This window comes from Rhopilema esculentum, chromosome 11 (genome assembly GCF_057945365.1).
Source record: "Rhopilema esculentum isolate cy_ngs chromosome 11, ASM5794536v1, whole genome shotgun sequence".
NCBI classification, from domain to species: domain Eukaryota; kingdom Metazoa; phylum Cnidaria; class Scyphozoa; order Rhizostomeae; family Rhizostomatidae; genus Rhopilema; species Rhopilema esculentum.
Window position 1 is genome coordinate 13092902 of NC_142825.1, and position 19754 is coordinate 13112655.

Consider the following 19754-nt stretch of genomic DNA (forward strand, 5'->3'; position numbering starts at 1 on the left):
TAATTGACAAAGACATAACAATAATGACATACCTATTACCTACACTAGAGTGAATTATTATTAAAATTATTGATAAATAAAATCTGAGTTTAGACTAGCTAAGGTTCATTTACCTCGAAGTGCCTGGTCATCAAATTTAATAATATCTATTTTTGCAATTCAAATGTTCCTCATTTTTGCAATTTCACTCACAATGTTCGCATCCGCGGATATTTCAGCAGCCACTGAATGGAAACTGGAAGAACAAAATAATAGATTTAAAAAGTTAATAAAATGTACCTTAAACTTCTGGTCTGAGTTCCCTTGATTTTAAACGTCTCAAAGCATAGCTTTTTACGGAGAGGGGAAGGGAGTATGTAGGTGCCAAAGTTTAAGTTCATTCAGGTTTTCTAAACTAGTACAACATCAAACGCAATCCCCAAAATCAGCGAGAAATGTTCCAGCAGATATTTGTACCTTCTTGTTCCAATCTAAATTGTTCTTCTGGGTTAATTACTTCTACAAATTGAAATTTCAAGAAAAACCACCCAAGTATGATTCAAACTTGCAATTCTGATAGTTTAATAAAACAAGACAAGTTTTAATTCCTTAATCTGCGAAGGGTAAACTTCAAGGATTCACAATCTAAACATTACCTTTCTTGATCAGCTGCTAATAATTCTTTGATCGCCTTTAATTCGCTGCTAGGGTGGACTTCAACCGCCTCAAAGATGTTGCAAAGGTAGTCTAGAGAGAATCATTGAATCAGTCAACGTGAATAAGAGAATCACTACAAAATCAGTGACAATAATCATTATCAAGACGCCGATCAATATAAGCGATAAATCACAGTCAATCATTCGTTAATACGGATCAAGATATTCAATTAAATGAGCACTTTACTAAAAAAAACTCTAAAATTCAGTTAAACTACACATGTGTCAATTATTTCAACTGAATCTAATGATATGTAAATTTGCAAAAATTAGATTAGGCAACGTTCTGTTTTAAGCTTTTCTATGAAGAAAGATAAATATGTGTGAAAATTGGATGTGAGGCATCAGTGCAAAGGAATTGCTTTCGGGTATCAAGCTTGGAATTTTTCAAAGGGTAGCCATTATAGTTTGACAGTTTCCGACCTAACTTGGTTGGTTTTACTGGAAACAGCATATTAAATTGCTTATTACGCAACCCTTTTCACATTACTGACCTGAAAAAATTAATTAATTAATGGCACACTCAAATCAAAACCGAAAACCTACAAAACTAGTGCCCAGACCTCTAGGAGAGTAACTCTTTTACAGCTTAAGTTGAGCATTAAATTGAATAAAAGAGCTTGATACTGCTTAATACCCGTTAGGCGGCACAAATTCCATTATTGGAAATGTATATTTGAATTCAAGCAATTGGGTGCTCTTTTGATTAACTCTAGTTCAATCATAAAAAACAAAAGCAGAATTAAGTCTAAATTCAATTTAAGAGAACTGAAAATTTGGGCAAAGGAAAACAAAAAAGAGCAAAGCTAAACATTTGTGCTTATTTTTTTATGTTTATGTATAAAATGTCCAAATATGCTGTATAGATGAGAAGCTACGAATCAAAGATGCAAATGAGAAAATTTCACCCACCAATGTCAGCAATAAGCTGTCGTGTTGCATTCTTCGACTTGAGCTCAACAATTTTCAAGACGTTATCAATGAAATGATCCATTGTCCCCCGAGCAAATCCAATCAACCAAAAATGATCATCTTCTTCACCCGAATCTACGTCAAAGAAAAGGCGTTGTCAATTACTTACTATTTGGAGTTGGACTACTGAGGAGAAGCAAGCCCAACATTTAAAAATCAAACAGCTTCAATGCTTGACAGAAGTTGCAATCTAAATTCTGGCGTAGCATACCTTCTCCTCCACAGAGGCTATTGTTAAGGGGGATAGAGGGTTAGAAAAGATCTTCCTCCTTCTCCCTCGCAGCTCCTCCACTTTTCCTTTTTATCCGCAGTTCCACTTATACTTCTTTCATCCCCATCACCCTCCCCAATAGCCTATGTGGTGGTCATTATGTAGAATATATAGATAACAGCGGTTTCTTTCTCGTTGTAGCAAAACAGTTGCAACGGATCAGCTTCAATATCTGCCAATGTCATGAAATCCTTCAACACGCTCGATAAATTTATCAAAGCCATTTTATCGAACTTTCGACGAGGCATTTCGGCGAAAGGCAATTTAAAAGTTTGTAATCGACTTTGGAAGTTTTGATTACAGTAATTTCAGTTATTGTTTGCTAGCCCCAAACATAGTGTTCTAATCAATAAAATAGCCAACAACAGTCATCCGCTTAGCCAACAACATGCCAAAGGCAGAGCTGGAAATGAGATTAAACTCTATAAAAGTCCAATTGAACGCACAGACGTGAGATCTAGATAATCCTACGTTTCAAAGGCGAAAAAATTCACTGTCAGTCTCATAGTAAACAGGCACGTGGAACGATTTCTAAAAGATTTGTCAAGAAGGAGGGGATTGCACACGATGCATCGTACCCAAAACAAAACATTCACGTAATTTACGTAAGAATAACGTATTTCAAGATTAAAAGTATAAAAAACCAGCAAAATTAGAGGTGGAAGTGGCCAAAGTCTCGTATTACGTTTTAGCTAAATAACACCGGATGAAATTATGAAGGGGCAATCGCAAAAGACTTAGGTAGGGGGGGGGGGCTGAGGTGTCGAAATCATTTATGATTCCTGTCTTTAAAGATAACAGACAATATTAGGGTTATTAATTCGACTTTTTCTAGGTCTAGCCAGACATAACGCTTTAAATGTCTTCAAAACAACACGAGCTTCTGAGGAGACGATACATTTATACCTTGTTGATCAGTGTATGGTATCTGTCCTGCTTTTAATGCTGTTGACAAGAATGTATTATCTTGCGTAAAAAATGGCTCAAGTTGTTGCGGGAGCGTCAATAGATAGTCACCAACCTACATAACAAAAAAGTTGGATAGAAGTCACCTAATTTCAAAATACCTAGAAATACTAAACAATGGGGAAGGCAAGTGATGGATTTGATGAGCAAGAATTTAAAAACTCCACTGAAGTCAACTATCACTGCAAAGTACACAGTTAAAATTAAACCTATAAACCAAATATGAAAAGTTTGAGAAAAGCAAATTTGGAAAATATAAAGCTTGAATAGAAAAAACTGAAGCAATAAGAACCAATATTTTGCAGTAATAAAAATCCCTTATCACTACTAGCTAATAGGCGAATAAAGCCGGTCTGGTTAGTTTTGCTATAAAGAATCAGCATCTTAAAAATCGTAGGATGATTTAAAGGTGCTATAGAATATTTCTCAAGAGAAATTGCTCTTCGCACCTCCGCGAGTCATCTGTAAAGACAGCAGTTTTATTCAAATAAAACATTTAAAGGCAAATCAGAAAGAACAAACAAGACTTACATCGGTAATGCAACTTTGAGGTGATAAACTGAAAGTTGGCAAATCTTCAGTGAGAACTTCCCCCTCTTCAAGGTTTGTTGACCAGATCTATTTGAAAAAAGTACCAAATATCTTATTTTCAAAGATATCTTAGATCAATGTATTAAAAAGTTACCTTCATTTTTCAGTTCATTTTTACTCAACTCGGTGAAAGTACAAGTACACATATTTTCATAAGAGCTTAAATCAAAAACATACAGTAGCACATTGGATTTTTTAGAGAATGTTTCCATGTACCCAAATAGTTGGTCCATTCAAAAAAGGGGATAATAACAGGTCCATAATTTACTGAGGTGGATTTCGTTCCGAAAATCATCGAGACTCACCTTTGAAACAAATCAGAGATGAGATGGCAGAAGCAAAGGATGTGTGCTTTTACCAAACCCTATAGACTAAAATATACCAAATTTGTTTTAATAAAGGCAGGATTTCAAAAGCGGAAATGATTCACACATTTATATCTTATTACCTTAAGCTTAGGAATTTCGTCGAGTTTTCGTTTCAGGTTGGCGAATACAACATCAAACGCCAATTTGTGTGCGTGTTCGTTGAGCCTCATAACCTGCTCTTGAGTTTGCGCAAGAATTGCATTTAATTCATCTGCAAGAGTTTAAGAAAAGTTTAAAATCTGAATTTCGATATTTCTGTAAGATGTATCAAAAAGGAGACAAAGTGTTTGGCATTGCAATATCTAAGTAGATGTGCTTCTAGATTTTCATAAAAAAATGAACAAGACATTGTGCAATCTTACCAGTGATACAGAAAATGAATATTTCATGAAAGCCTTTTCAGTGATCATAACTTATAATAAACTTTAATTTTAGTCTCATCATACATAGCAACCTCAAGCCTGCCATTTAAACTGATATATGAAATTTATCTCTGACAATATTTAGGGATAATATTTAGGGATAATATCCTAGTACCAACTTTACCAGCAACCCAATGAGAAAACGCTATCGGCAATTTAGTAAATTGATGAATATGTTGGTGAAGTAAAGTATTGTTGGGAAAATTGGACCAGTAATATATGTCGTAAAATTTTAACAGAACCAGACCGTTGGATAAAATTCAAAGTAACTAGCCTGTACACTAGAAAATTTCATAAAAAATGATAAGAAAAGTAGCGATATAACATGTTGCGGAAAAAATGGGCCTAAAATACTTCCTCGAGGAACTAGCAGCTGCTGACATAAAAAGATCGCATCAGATCATTTAAGAGAGCCCTGAAAAAATCGGGGCGAAAGACCTGGCAAAATTACATTCAAAAAAATAAAGAAAAAGTTAACGCCGATATTCTCGTAATGACAATGATCATAACTTCTTAGATTTAACAGGATATGAAACTGGCGGAACCCGGCCCAGTTACCAAGGTATCTAAAAGCATTTGAATTAAATGAAGAAAAAAAGGAGAGAAAAACTGGAGAGAGAACTCACATGTATTGACTCTTTCATAAAACTCTTTCAAATCCTCGAATTGAGAGGGTGTGGAGCGTTTTACATAATGAAAAATGTTCATTAATTTTCCACTTTCTTCATCAAAGTTTTGCTTTAACTTTTCTTTGACTTCCCGTAACAGCGACTGCCTAAATTCTTCGACTTTTATCAATAAATTGCCTTTAAATGAAAACAAATAGAAAAGAAGTCAAGATAGAGATTGCTGTCAATTGCACGTGAAAAATACTTGCGATATTAGTCATGGGAATAATGCATTAAATTTCAAAATAACTTCAAGAAAAGGCTGAGAGTAGTAGATGTTTAAGAAATTCGATTGAAAATAAAAACAAAACAAAAAGTATCATTGAAAATTTATCCTTGCTATAAGATAACATAACTGAATAATCATAATAACAAATGAGCAGTATTTATCCACAGATCTCTGGTAATCATTAAAGATTTTTGCTATAAGAGCAAAGAATGAAGCCGCAAAGTAGATTAAAATTTCTCTTAATTTTACTTAGAAACTTCTGATTTGAAGGAAAGGACGGTTCTAAGCTGCTACTCCGAGTATCACGCTTAGTGCTATCGTCGTGAATTCCCGCCCCTTAATGGATATAATAACTAAATACAATAAGAACCATAAAGAGAGTAGTTTTAAAATTTGCTTTATAATCGCATTAATAGTGAAAGTCGGAGTAGCAACATAGAACAGTCCTGTTCTATACACCAAAGATGATGTCCTATACACCAAATAGCGTGTAAAGCTCTGCCTATACGACATCAAGCACTTTATAACAGACCGAGAAACAGTAATTTTCATCAATTGAACACAAGAAAGATGGTATCAAGCAAAGGTAAATTAAATAAGGTAAATTACCACACATTTCAATGACTCTGAACGAATTTTGAAAGATACTCCACTGGTCTTCATCTTCGAAACTTTTATCATCTATTGTTACTCCGATCGTGCCACTCGTTTTCTTAAGACTGCTGATAAGGCCATCCAGTTTACCAAGGTATGCCGAAAAGAAGTTCTAGATTGTGGAAAAAAACGATTGCAGACAAGTACTTGTAGAATAAATACTGGAGGCTTAAACTGAAAAGATTTGGGAACTTGAAATTTTTGGCTATTTATAGAATACTACTCCATAATTTCAAAAAATAGGTTCAAAAAAGCTTTTTAAATTGTAGTGACAAGCTAAAGAAAATAATCTAAATCTGCTCTAATTTTCACTTCTCGATTCCCTTCAATTCCATCTTTCTTTAACTTACTCAAACCTACCTAGAGATTCGAAAAGACGATCATAAAAGCCCTCAAAAGTGTGAGAAAAATAAGGTAAAAAATAATAAAAATTCAGTTTAATTTTTTTATTAAACTGCCTTTTGGTACAATGTGAGCTTTCAGATTTGTGTGTCTAATCAATAAAATTTAAATTCAAATTTTCCGTTTTTGCTTTAACCATTTCCCCTAAGTTATTATTTCAAAAAAATGCAAAAAAAGCTTGTATTTTATTTATATCTTTAAAGGAGAAAGTAATTAAATCAGTCAATGACACAAAAAATGTAGGTTCTTTTCATTACTGTAGTGTGATAAAAAATATTTCATCCATGCAGTATAAAGTCTTAATAATTAGTTAAATCAGTAACTGAATATTTATTAGCAAACAGTAATATTAAAATGTTACTTCTTCACAAAAGAAAGCTGATGACCAGATATATCGAGAAAAATTTGTAAATTTGAGCATGCTCTTTTCTTAAATAGAACTACACAGGCACTAAAGTAATTTGGCAGTGACAAGCTAGAAGAAACATTTCAAGGTTTGCCATGTTCCTATTCGTCAATCTTGCAATACCCTTTTCTGTTAATCATTGAAAAAGTCATTTCTAGTAAGCACTTAATGATTTAAAATTAGAATTGAACAAAATTCAATTGCAAATAAGCTTGTCTGCGGTAAAATTTTGAAAAATTAGTGAGTTATATGTGAGAAATTGGAAATTATATCGATGTTTGTTTAGATACAGTGGAACAAACAGCATAAACTCAAATTGATGAGCTTTAAATAGAGTCATACTTAGATACCTCTAAAGCTTCTATCAATCCTAGGACACCAAATCCATCGGTAAACTTCCAGCAACAGGATTTTGCCTTGAGATAAAAAATCGGCAAGTTAGACTCAATTAAAGACCCCAATCAAAGGTCATTTTCACAACAGTAGCGAATTTCCCTATTGCTCTCTTTAGAGAATCTTGAGACATTAATTGCAAAAAATAAATTCAGTAGAAAATAAATCAAAAATAGGATAAGAAACAATTCTTATTCTTGTATAAACTGAAAACGCAGCATATTATCGGCCTTTGGTCCTAACCCCCAAAAACTAGCTTCAAATGGCTTTTAAGATAGTCTTGTCCAAATATTTGAAATCTTTCTTTGCTGAATGTTTAAGGCTTTGCTTTTCTTTTTTAAGTCAAACAACATGAGCCATTTCTCTTGCATTTTTGTTATACTACTTTTAACAAACATTATAAACATCCCATTTCTTTAATACAACTAACCCATTTCATTTTTAAAATATAAATGGCCAGTTCTTACTCATACAGCTTTTATAGATAATGTTGTAACACCTTTAATAATAATAATAATAATAATAATAATAATAATAATAATAATAATAATAATAAGACAAATATTTACAGAGGATGGCCTCAGTCACTCGAGAGTTCTTTTCATGAGGGTCCTCTATTTAACTAATTATATCGATTTACTAAAACATTACAAAATTAAAAAAGTTCATCATAGTGGATAAAGTCAGTTCACATTGTCCAAAACCTTTGTTTAAAAATATTAAAAGTTCCTGCCAACTTAATGTTTGTGTCCAGTTTATTCCAGTCATCAACAAACAGAAAGGATGACACTTGCTTCCCCCAATTTTTCCTTACTTTAGATAGATGGTATTGCTCTTTGTTCCTTGTCTGGATGTTATGCAAATCATGTCCTGTTTTATTGCTGAAAGTGTAACTTATATCGTTTTTTTCGACTTGTAAATGGTGGCACATCGATGGAACTTTCGTCTGATATCTAGAGATTTCCAGTGCAGTAAATTTAAGGCCTTCGTGCTTGAGTAATTTGGTTTCATGCTCAATACCAGTTTGGCGCATTTGTTATGAAGAACTTGCAGAGTCTTCATCGAACATTGGTTATTTCTATCCCCCCAAACAGTATCTCCATAATCAAACAATGGTATTATCATAGTATTTACCAAAGTTAAACGTTGTGCCCTTGGGATTAGATGACTAATTCTTTTTAACAAACCTATTCTTTTTTCTACTTTTTGCTGCAATGAAGCAATGTGATCCCCCCATGTCATATTTTCATTTATCAATATACCAAGATATTTATAACTTGTTTCTCGACTTAGTTCGTCCTTTTTGATTTTCAATGTCATATCTTTGAAATGCTTTAACTGCTGCTTTCCTCCAACCACAACAAACTTTGATTTAATGATGTTTAACGTCAGTCGATGTTCGTTTAGCCATTCTTTCACTAGAGCCAAATCCTCATTCATCTTATTTTGGATTTCATTACAGTTTTTCCCCGAGTAATAGATTACTGAGTCACTTTACAAACGTGTGCGACCAAACGAGGCAGCAAAATCGATATTGCTAAAAAGAGGCTTGGGTAAAGAAGCATTAGGCTTTCCAAAGGGATGAGGTACCACTATTTTCTTAATTAATGTCAAACTTATAATTGGCAAATGGATTTAAATATTCAGCTAAATGGATATAAATGGATATAAATGAATAAAATGGATATTCAGCTAAATTTTCATAAAATCAAAAGAAAATCTACTATTTCATTATAACGTTCTCTAAAACAACATACTTCCTCAGCTAACATGATGGCTTGCCCAACAGATTCCAACATATTTGCTACTGTTTCTGAGAAATCAGAAAGGCCCTGAAGCAAAGGAAACAAAAATTACATAGGCAGCGAAAAAATATGATTTATAAGATTCTTTAGATATGAGCCAGGACATTTCTGCTACCATTTACTGAAACTGGGGAAAACAAACAGAAAATTCGAACCAAATAAAATGGAAGAAGAAAGTCGTTATTTATGCTTAGATAGGCTTAGTTTCGGCTTTATAGGAAAAGTATAGTTACTGAGTGACGCATTATCGAGAGAACGCTTTAGCTATTGTGAAAATGAACACAGACATAATTACACAATTGAGCAGAAAGCCGAATTGAAACCGAGCAGAAACTGGTGTTTTCTAACAACAGTAAATCGTTAAATACAGTAGTCTCTCTAGTACGCGATGAGGGAGCTTATGAAAATGTTGAAAATTGGGTTGGCGCTCATTGGAAAGAGCGCTTATTGAAGGGAGTGCATTTTAAGGGGCCCTTATTAGAGAGGGGTGCTTAATGGAAAAGGAGCTTATTAGAGAGAGGTTTTTAAGAAGGTCACGCTAATTTTAAATTTCGAAAAATGCCCGAAAAGGAACAAAATTAATAATCATCATATCAAACACAATTTTTCCAAACTTATTGCAAACATGAGATATCGTAAAACGCAAAAGGGCGAAATGTGTAGCCTCTAGTCGGCCATATGATCACCAACTTATCAGTCTATATCGATGTGACTAACTTAATGTATCTTTTCATTATACATTTTAAACTCTGCTGTTTCCCGCTTTTTATGAAAAGAAAGCTATTTTCTATCAGCCAAATTCTATATTATTACTTTATCACTAGAGAAACATAAGCTTAGGTATCAATAATTGACCTGGGCACTAAAAAAGAGGTGTTTATTTTCCAATTCTATAAAAATAAGACGGGCACTTATTAGAGGGTATTTACCAAGCAGAGCGACAGAAAAGCAAATGGAGGCACCCAGTTTAGAAATCAGAAGGGTAAAACTGATTTATAGAACTCAATAAACTCGTACGCAGTGTACATGATTCGATTTTTTCAATTAACTTAGACATCATTCGCAATACTAGGCTACTAAACCTCCACCCCAGCTCGAAATTGATGTTTTTTATTTCAATCAAAAGTTTAAAAACAACAAGGTTAATGCATGATACTATGGCATTTGTAGCGAAGAAAGGCGCAGGATCACCGAGTCCTCACTACAAGTGCCACTTACAATGTCCTAAGAAATAACAACGATAAATTGACAATATAAGAAAAGGTAAGATACATATACACGCTAAATCAAGACAAAGAAAAAACGAAAAAAACTAGAAAAAGAGGGGTTAGGCGGCTGCTGAAAGTGATGTTGGCAAATGCCATATTCGCCACTAGATCATAGGCCAGATATCAGCTATCGTTAGCAGCTAGGCCAACTGAGGTAATAAGGTTATGTCTCTCAGGCATCGAGATGAGATAATGATACCATGTAAACATCTAGCCTTTTATCTAGTGACGGTCATAAAAGATTACTCGCCTTGATTGCTGGGGTCATAACTTCGCAAATGCGCAACGTGCTACTTTATAAACATAACAATACTGTTTTTTTTTAATTTTTTTGTATATAGATTCTAAGACAGCCGACATGTACATAGAAGTAGGACCGACAACCGAGCTTTGCCAATTGTCCGCATTAAGTTGCCATTATAGTTTTTACAGCTATCTAAAGATTTTTGAGCAAATGCTATCCGATGGGTTTTGAAGCTGTTTTAAAATAGATCATTATCTAAACAAACTAGCACAGGTTCATGCAAAGGTATGCTAAGGTTAAGGCATTTGACTTTAGGGTTTCAAGTACCGGGAGTGACTGATAAACGATGATTGAAATATGAAGGATGTGAAATGTTTCTTACAAGATTCATCTTTTCGATTCCATTCATAAGCTCTGATTGCTGTATTTCTGAATATCGAATAAGATTCTTTGAATAAGGTTCTTGGATCTTCGTCATTAATTCAAAGACTGCTTGACTAGATGGATTCAATCCTAGAAGAATATTCACAACATCAATTAAGAAACTCATAAAAAAGAAATAACAAAAAGCTATCAAATCGTCACTGCTAATATGGATATTGGGGCAAAAAACAGACTACCATACAAGTAGATAAACAAAGAAATGAGAAGTCATATAAGATCAAGTTTTGATAAAGATTTTGCAGGTAACAATATATTATCCACAGTAAATAAAAATATATCTATAACAATTTATACATGAAGCAGTTGGGTTCTGATTTCATCAGTTTCAGTGACAAAAAGCATTCAAAAATGCATTCAAATTTGATCTATTTTTTGCCTTCAAAATCCTTTTGTCACAAAAAAAGGCCTACTTGGGCATTAAAAAAAGCCATTATTTTGAACCTGTCTATGTTTCCTTTTCAAGGAAATTTTAGGGTTTACATAGCCATTGCCTGATAAAGTTTTTCGATTCGCTCTGCTGAGTAGAAATCTTTAAGCATGCTACAAATACAATATCGTAGAAGCGTCCTAATCAGAATATATTTAGTGCGATGACGTAACACTGGCTAGCTTGCTTGATGGCACATCTTTGTTGACAATATTTAAAGAAGGGCTGTGAAAATTGATATGAGTTGAAAAACATTTTCCAGTGATAATACATTTGAATATACCCAGTGTGGACGTGAAAATTCTGAGTCAGCAAAAAAAATAACGTAAGGTAGGTAGTATTGCCTGTATCAACTGCTTTAAGTTACCTTGTTCTGGCTTCATGGATGCTTCCAACCCTTTTATCAGTCTTTCGCATATCTGTAGATCCAGAAGAATTAGACATTCAACGAACAATTAAACGGAACATTGAACATTAGAAGAGACTTCGTACCAGCCAGTGATTACTACAATAAGCTTTTTTATACTTTGGGCGCTACAAATAACTGTCTACTGTTATAATCCGCCTGGACAAGCAATGGGTCTGTGACTTGGGCAAATGCGACTAAGGACGAATTTCACTCGTATGTAATGGATACACGAACCAACAAACCCCCTCCCACCCCCGGAGGTTTTCTAGCGCTATTATTTGATTGTAGCAGTTGTCATCTCAGTGATGCCTGTAGTCCCCTACCTTAGTAACCTTCTAGCACGACATAACTGCTTTTGCAATGCTTCTCAAACAATAACTGTCAAGCAATGCTTTATGATTGGACTTCCACAATTTTTCTTCTTATTTTAAATCAACTTCCAAAGCGCCATAATGTCAGATTTTGATTTGCTTAGCTTTGTATGAGTAGCTCCTCTGGCAATTTCTGCTCAAGCTAATTAAGATCTCATGTTCATGGCTGAGTTGTGCTTTTACAGTACTAGCATTTATATCTCAGCCAATCAATAGATACTTACGTAAACGTTTTAAAATCTGGCAAAAACCTCTGACTTAACCGACAATAGGTCCTTTTAACGTACACTAGCAACTTAAGTAGATTTACATTTCTTATTCATGAAATATTGTTATGTCAACTGGTAAAAAATCGAGCAAGAACAGCAACATATTTTTCAGAAGGACTGCAAGCCATAACGAAAGGTTTTTCGTTATCTAATTACATAGCTTAGGAAAAATTAAAATTTCAATGACTACTAGGTGCGAGAATTATTAAAAAGAAATAACAGCATATAAAGACATACCATTTTTATTTGAATGAGTAAACTTAATGGAACATCTTCATCTGGAGAAAACTTTGTAATTGCTGACGATATAGACGATTCTGCATTGGCTAAGATTTGCACAAGCAGAGACGACAGAACTGAAACTGGGTCCTGGAAAACTTGACCACACCAAACAATCTAAAGAAATAATAATAATAATAAAATCAATATATTTCGAAACACAAATTTTATTCAATAAGTATATTATGTAGTATGACTGTGTTGTAGTATTAAACATAGCTGTGATAACATTAGAACAAATACTTGCTTGAATCCTCTGTTCCCTTGAACTAAACTATTGCTTTGTAGGAGGTCTCCTAATTTAGATAAAATTGTATACAGAGCAGACCTCATGAACAAGACGGGTGATCACAAAACGGAAAAGAACGAATAACTTATAACCGTGCATATTCATCATAAGCTTGGAATCCAAACAAGATACAGGCAACTGTGACAGAAATAATTTTAGAAAAAAACCTAATCAAATTATACATAACAATTAACCACAGTTGTTGATTCAAGTATTGGACGGTCAATTATTGTCGGTTTATTGTGCTACTGATGAGCGTAAAGGTAATTTTAGACCTCATCTTTTGTTTTCTCTTGCACTTTGCAGCAAAAATGTCATTATTATTGAATTCAAGCTATGAACTGCTCAATTTAAATACTTCTCAGTTCTTAAAAGCACCTGAAGGAAATGGCAATAGGTGAAGCGAAGTAATTCAACAATAAGAAATGTATTCATGTGAATTTACGTTTTAGTGAAAATCAAATTACTTTTCACCGGTCTGTCATAAAGTGCACGGTACCGTAAAGGCAGAAGTGTACGCACAATTTGGTGTACAAAACAGGAAAAATCTACGTTGCTGTTTCGAGTTGCACCCTTTTTGTGAAACTCAGTTGCCTGATAATCATGAAACTCGGAGTAGCAACGTAAAACCATCCTGATCCAGAAACCAAATAGCATGTACAGCTCTGCCTAACAGATAGACATTAATTTTCACTAACCAGACATTAAAAGACCGATAGACATTAATCTTCACTAATTTTACTTAGACAAAAGAAAGATGATATCCAGAAAAAATACATTACAGTGACTCTGAATTAAATTTACATATCATTTACATAGCATAGCTAAGGGCTCCAAGTAAGCGATTCTCTTATGACTCTCCTTAAAAAGAAGACGCTTCTTGAAACCGGAATAACATCAAGCTGCTTATAAAAAACCAGGTACATAAAGTTGTAAAAAGCTTTCGTCAACATTCTATAGAGGGAGAGTAGAGTTTTCACAAATATTTTGACATTTTAAAAGTGGCGGTTATTAAGACCAAGACCATGGCATGTATCACTTTAAGGCCAAGACTTACCTAACAGTTGCCAGTTGCCTGATGGTCGCATTAACCGTGAAATTTGAGGTTGTAATTTGTCTACTAATGACTTTCCTTTTCTATACACCTAAGCGTCACTTCCTAACCATGCATTTTTCCCTTTTTACCTAACCATTTAATGGTGGGTTATATAGTTATAAGTGCAGCACAAAAATTAGTTCTCAAGTTTCATGCTGGTCATTGGTATCGTAACAAAAAGAAGAATTCTGCCATGTAAAGGCTGGAAGAAAATAACATGGCAAAATAGTTCTCACCTCCTTGTGCCAAAAGGACAGTAAAATGTCAAAAAATTTTGGTAGCCAGATTGTTACATCGTTGGTTGGGTCTTCCAGAAGTTCTTTTAAAATATTGAGCAGATTTCCCTTTGAGATTTGAATTAAAAAATAATTCTATGGAAAACACGTGAACACGCAAGGTATAAAATATATTGTGAAAAAGTACACTGTATTATATAGCATTCGCTTGATAATAGCATTAAGCTTAGAACACAGAGGTTGAACTTAGAATCCCCCATTACTAAATAGATACAGTCAATACCAGATAGATGACAAGATGAAATATATGCATTTGAGCTATGGATGACTATATGAAAAGATGATGAGAAGCGGGGAATCTCCCCGGAATTCCATCTGAATTCCGGGGAATCTTCAACACCGTAAGAAGAATATATCAGTGCAGGTTGATTACGTAAAGCTTGAGAATCAGAATGCATAGATAATTGACCCTCGAAAGACTCTTTTTGCGACCGTATATTTTGCTTTGTAGATCGGCTCAATCTTCAAGTGACTCAGCTGTAAACACTTTCTTTTCAGAGATAGAAAAACAATAAAGCGGCTGGAATTTCTATTTGCCCGTTTTTCATCGATAACCATATGCAAACGTTCCGTCAGCTTCCATGAGCACGGTTCAATACTAAACCTGCTTCAAAACGACAAGCCAAAATGAAATGGCCCCATGGCTGCCCTAGTAGAACCCACGACCTAAACCATACCCAAACTGGCACGGTACAAAATGCAAAAAGAAGCTGAAAACTTGTTTAGAGAGCCAAGACAACAGGAAGTTCTTTTTCAGATATAATATTTCCTATGAAAGTAAAACCAGAAGCCATCTATGCCATGCCTAAAAGCCATGCATTGTAATGGCTTTAAAATGTTGTCACCTTGTGGCAGCTATTGTAGTAAGTCTGTATCTGTTCTAATCTTCCGATTTCAGTAAAAATATAAACAAACTTTCTAGCTTCTTCTAAAAAAATAAAAGAACAATCTGTTAACTACTGCCTATTGAGAACAATGATTGTGAATCACAAGTTATATATGCAAAAGATCCTGTATAAAAAAGCATTTACGAAAAGCGTGTAAATTTTTGAATATGTGAGTACAAATTTTAAGTAATGGCATTCGTTTTGTATCGATACAGGGGGAGGTATTGTAGACAAAAATAAATTGTTGGGAGAAGTTGGGAGATGTTAGGAAAAATCAATGCTTTGCAACCCTAGCCTAGGATATTTAAGGTTCCATACAGGTTCCCCGCAAAAGTTCTGTAGAGACAATGGCATTCCAAAAATGGGCAACAGGAGAGAAGGAAGCAAAATTGTGCATGCTACTGCCCTTTAAAATTATGATGTGAAAAGAATATTCACCGATTGAATGTCCGTTAAATGAAGCGACCAATTTTGTGCTCAAAAGTGCCTCTAGTCTGTTTTTCAACGATTCAAGAAAACGTTTCCTTTCAGCAAAATCAGGAACATCTTGGAGTACATTCTAAAACAAAAATAGCAACCTTCATATCTGTGCGAAGCAAGGTTTTACAAAGATGCTATCTCAAGGAAATATATTACTATTTTAGTTATAAAGAAAAGTGATAAATGCTGTTTTATAGACACATAAATTCAATGAAATACAAAACGTTTTGAAAGAACACGACTATATATTTATCGCAGAAATCAGAACTTGTCCTGAACGAAGATCATATCTCTTTTATTAAGCCTTGGAACAGAAGATTTGGATAGGCATATAGAAGATCAACAAAAACAGGTATGGAGTTGATAACTGTACATGTTTTACGTCTAATCACGGCGATGACTTAAAAAGCTGAGGTTTTAACCCAATTGATAAATAAAGTACTGGAGAAAATTGACAAAAAATGCAAAGAAGATGAAACAGGACAATGATTGCCAAACAGAAATCGGCAAGTATAAGAATGCAGTAAAGTTAATGAAGTTCAATACAGTTTCATGCAAAACCCGCTCCAAAATGTTACCCGTTTCATAACAAACAACGCTTCATTATACGATAAAATGCGACAGAATACAAAAAAAACTATAATTCGCATGATACAACAGAAAATGAGGATCTACAGGATCAACATAAATAAGCAACAAAGAGAGCTATAAAAAAGCTTGACAAGTACCAGACTTTTTTGCATCCCGATTAATTTGCTTGAAATCTGGAGAAGAAACAACACTTAAATATTACCAAAGCAAAGTTGAAGCAAAGTTACCAAAGCTGTCATTGTAAAAACCTAATGAAATCCTTAGCATGGAGCATATGATATATTTATATAGCATGTGCCCTTAGCATATGCACTGAGTATATATATATATAAATAGCTCCCAACTCTAAAGTTTTTTTAAAAATATAAATAGATACTCAGTAAAAAAACAACTTGGTTGACGTTTCGCTGTAAGCTTCTTCAGAATGAATATAAACAATATGAACAAAAAGTAGCAGGGCAAGGCTTTTTACCTTCCAAATTTTGTTATGATATTTATTAAAGTTTGAAACATACGAATTCAGAAACATAAAACTTCTAACTGGAATATACTTAAAAATCACAGCATTTACATAACTGAAAGTTTCGTTTACATGAAGAAAGACGGCTGCAAAGCAAGGAGATGAGAACTCCAATGTAAAAAAGATGCAAAACACGCAACGAAAACTGAGACATACCTCGTCAACATCTCCAGAAGAAAATATCTCCTCGACATTGGTTGATAGAGTAGTCCAATTATCTGCTTCCTTATCAAGGAAGAAAAGCAAATTGTTTAACCCTTTTTACCAACTTAAATCTAAATATTAGATAAAATTTAGAAACAACGGAAACTATTCGGCTTTCGCCTTCGAAGTAAATATAAAATTGAAAGCTTGCAGAAAAGGGTAGAAATCGCTTACTCTTATGCTTACAAACTCTACAGATAGAAATTTCAAAAATACCAGATCTCGTTATTGTGAGATATTCAAGATAAAAGCCAATATCATTTTCAGTTCTGTTGATTTCATGCCCCTTAAACCAGATACAAAAGAAGACTGTCTTAAAGGCAGGAAAGGGCAAGATGGACCGATGACGTCATACGATAACGAAATAGAGACGTTAAGAATAAGAGTAAATGTTCAGGACCTTGGCAAACTTTCTAATATGAGTAGCATACAAAAACGCAAAACGACTGTTTATTTCAGCTGGAAAATAGTGCAGTGTTGCAGTATTAGAGAAAATTGGCACAACAGAAACCACAATTAAATACAATCTTATCAATAAAAAAGGAGCTTGAAATTGAACAAAAATTACTTAGGAAAGTTTTATCAAGGGGACTTTGATTACTTATACAGAGCGGGATTGGAAGCAGATGGTACAAGAAAAAAAGAATCAAGAGAGAAGTCTTGTATATGAACTTGGTTTTTTGTTTTTCAACGGATAACGAGGAATACACAACAGCCTCGTAGCTGCAGGGGGCACGGAGGGGGGGGGGGGCTGTGCCCAACTCCCCAAATGAAAATTTTGACAACCACTTGCCACTTCTGGTAACAGTTTTTCCAAATGATATTTTGAAAAATGGCATAATTAAAATTCCGCTAGATTTTTGCTTTGGCAAGAGGGGACACTTTATTTCTGAAAAGTAAGCAACATTCAACCTGTTTAATTTCAAAATAGTCCATGTTTTGAAACATGTGCATCTGTGACATGTGCATCTGCTGCGCCACAGAATAGAGAGAGAGAGAAAGCCGCTGCAAGTGCAAGCAGACCAAGGACATTGGAAACAGGTTTTTGCTGGAGAATTATGAAGTCACTATTCCAGTTCTGATTATGATATACAAAATTGCATCGGCGTGCGATTATGCTTCGGCAAGGGATGGATGCCTTCTTTCATCTATGACGTACATTGATGCCCCAAGAAGGCGATGTGCATTGTTTCTTATAAGAAGAATTTTATAAGAGCAAGAGCCTCAAAATTGGTCAAAAGTTAAGAACAAATTAAGAACAAGCTGAGGCTGAGCTACTGTAAAATACAATTTTTAACAACATTTGATCTAAAAAACGAGGACTTTTAGCCATGTGTAGGTGCTTTTTCGATGAATGTTCAAACTTGTCGGCAAATAAAGTTTGTCTCACTCACTTTGTTTAAACTTGCTCATGGTATACAGCATGATACCACTTTGTTTGCAAATGAGGCCTGAACACCCCCCCCCCCCCCCCCCACTAAAGCGAAAAAGCACTGATCACGCCCGATTATTTTAAGAACAAAATTAGAACAATTCAGCCTCAGATTTTCTAAAAAAAAACGAAGAACAGTCAACCTGAGCTTAAATTTACTGGTTCTTATAAAAAAGAGTGCAGCACACCTTTTTGTCAGAGTGCTTTGACATACCTTTTTCAAAAAAAACCTAACTCGAGCTTTATCTTTTGAGGAATTTTCAACTGAGTGGCTACGAAAAACTTGTAGTTTCATTTTTTGACATTTTGAAACTGATTGATTGTTTTGTTTTTGACTCATAGTTGCTTTGTAACCTTTGTAAGATTGATTTGGTCCAAATATTTCTGTTTGGTATTTATTTTGTTTCTTTTGTTAAAAGCTTGCCCTCCTCAGGTATGCTTCTTGCTCGAGTTTGCCCACCCCAGCAGAAATCTACAGCTACGTGGTTGATGCACAGTAAAATAGATAGATAAAACATTGAAGCATATAGATTCAGTAATCAAGGATCTCAAAATCCTGCCGCCCAAGGGCACAAAAATCAACGAATGATTTTTGTGTGTTTGTTGTTGTTTATTCTCATTGCGTTATAGTGTTACTTATTTACTACAGATAAATCAAGCCTTGAACTGCTTTACCAGTTCCTACTGGTAGAACAGTAGCCCTAAAACCAGCCACTTCCTGGCTTTAATATTCTGGCCAGTATCACTACTCTTTGACCTTTTTCAAGCCTTTTCTCTTACCTGCGTTGAAAATCGCATTGAATATTCTAAAAGAAAAGGAAACAGGCAGGGAAACAAATTTCCTGGAGAGCAAAATACCTCGAAAATACTATGAATAAGTTAAGAAAATGGTTTTATCTAACATACTTGTAAAGCACTGGACGCAGCCTGTAAGCGATCCTTTATGTTGTCAATGTCGACTAGGGCTTTCATTGATTGCGATGTGTTTTCTTCAATCTAAAATGAAATAAAGTCAAACACTCAAACGATAATAATAACAGTGCTCTACTATTAAAGATTTCCCATTCCGTTAAACTCTGCCATAAACAAAGATCATCCTGCTGTTTAAACTTGAGGATATTATCAAAAGACTCACTATGTTTTGCCGTGGAACATTGACCGTCAAAAAACATACTCCTACGGTAGACTTTGACAGCCCCATCTCATCGAGACTAGATATAAAAGACACTAAGAATCAAAGAGCCGTACATACCCTTCTAATATCATCCTTAACCATCTGCATCTGCTCTTTCAAATTTCCTGCCTCAATTTTAATCCCTTCAACTTCTCTGAGCACCCTGTAGGCAAAATAAGATAACATATCTGCAACAGGGGCGGACACTTGGTCAAATATTGGGGGGGCAAGC

The 19754-nt window shown here is 34.5% G+C and overlaps 1 protein-coding gene across 1 annotated transcript in view; it reads right to left on the bottom strand.

The window, feature by feature from the left end:
• The window catches only part of LOC135693774 (conserved oligomeric Golgi complex subunit 7), a 22905-nt gene continuing 3151 nt past the window's right edge, over positions 1–19754 (bottom strand). The window contains exons 5-24 of the mRNA XM_065212344.2: positions 19601–19685; positions 19255–19344; positions 16869–16937; positions 16330–16365; positions 15560–15680; positions 15080–15162; positions 14175–14282; positions 12512–12670; positions 11593–11644; positions 10737–10867; positions 8795–8869; positions 6995–7060; positions 5792–5948; positions 4912–5091; positions 3944–4074; positions 3436–3522; positions 2845–2959; positions 1608–1742; positions 636–726; positions 1–235 (exon numbers count right to left, since the gene is read on the bottom strand). Of these exons, the coding sequence (XP_065068416.2) occupies positions 160–235; positions 636–726; positions 1608–1742; positions 2845–2959; positions 3436–3522; positions 3944–4074; positions 4912–5091; positions 5792–5948; positions 6995–7060; positions 8795–8869; positions 10737–10867; positions 11593–11644; positions 12512–12670; positions 14175–14282; positions 15080–15162; positions 15560–15680; positions 16330–16365; positions 16869–16937; positions 19255–19344; positions 19601–19685 (2047 nt within the window). The 3' untranslated portion in view covers positions 1–159. The remainder of the gene's footprint in view (positions 236–635; positions 727–1607; positions 1743–2844; positions 2960–3435; positions 3523–3943; positions 4075–4911; positions 5092–5791; positions 5949–6994; positions 7061–8794; positions 8870–10736; positions 10868–11592; positions 11645–12511; positions 12671–14174; positions 14283–15079; positions 15163–15559; positions 15681–16329; positions 16366–16868; positions 16938–19254; positions 19345–19600; positions 19686–19754) is intronic.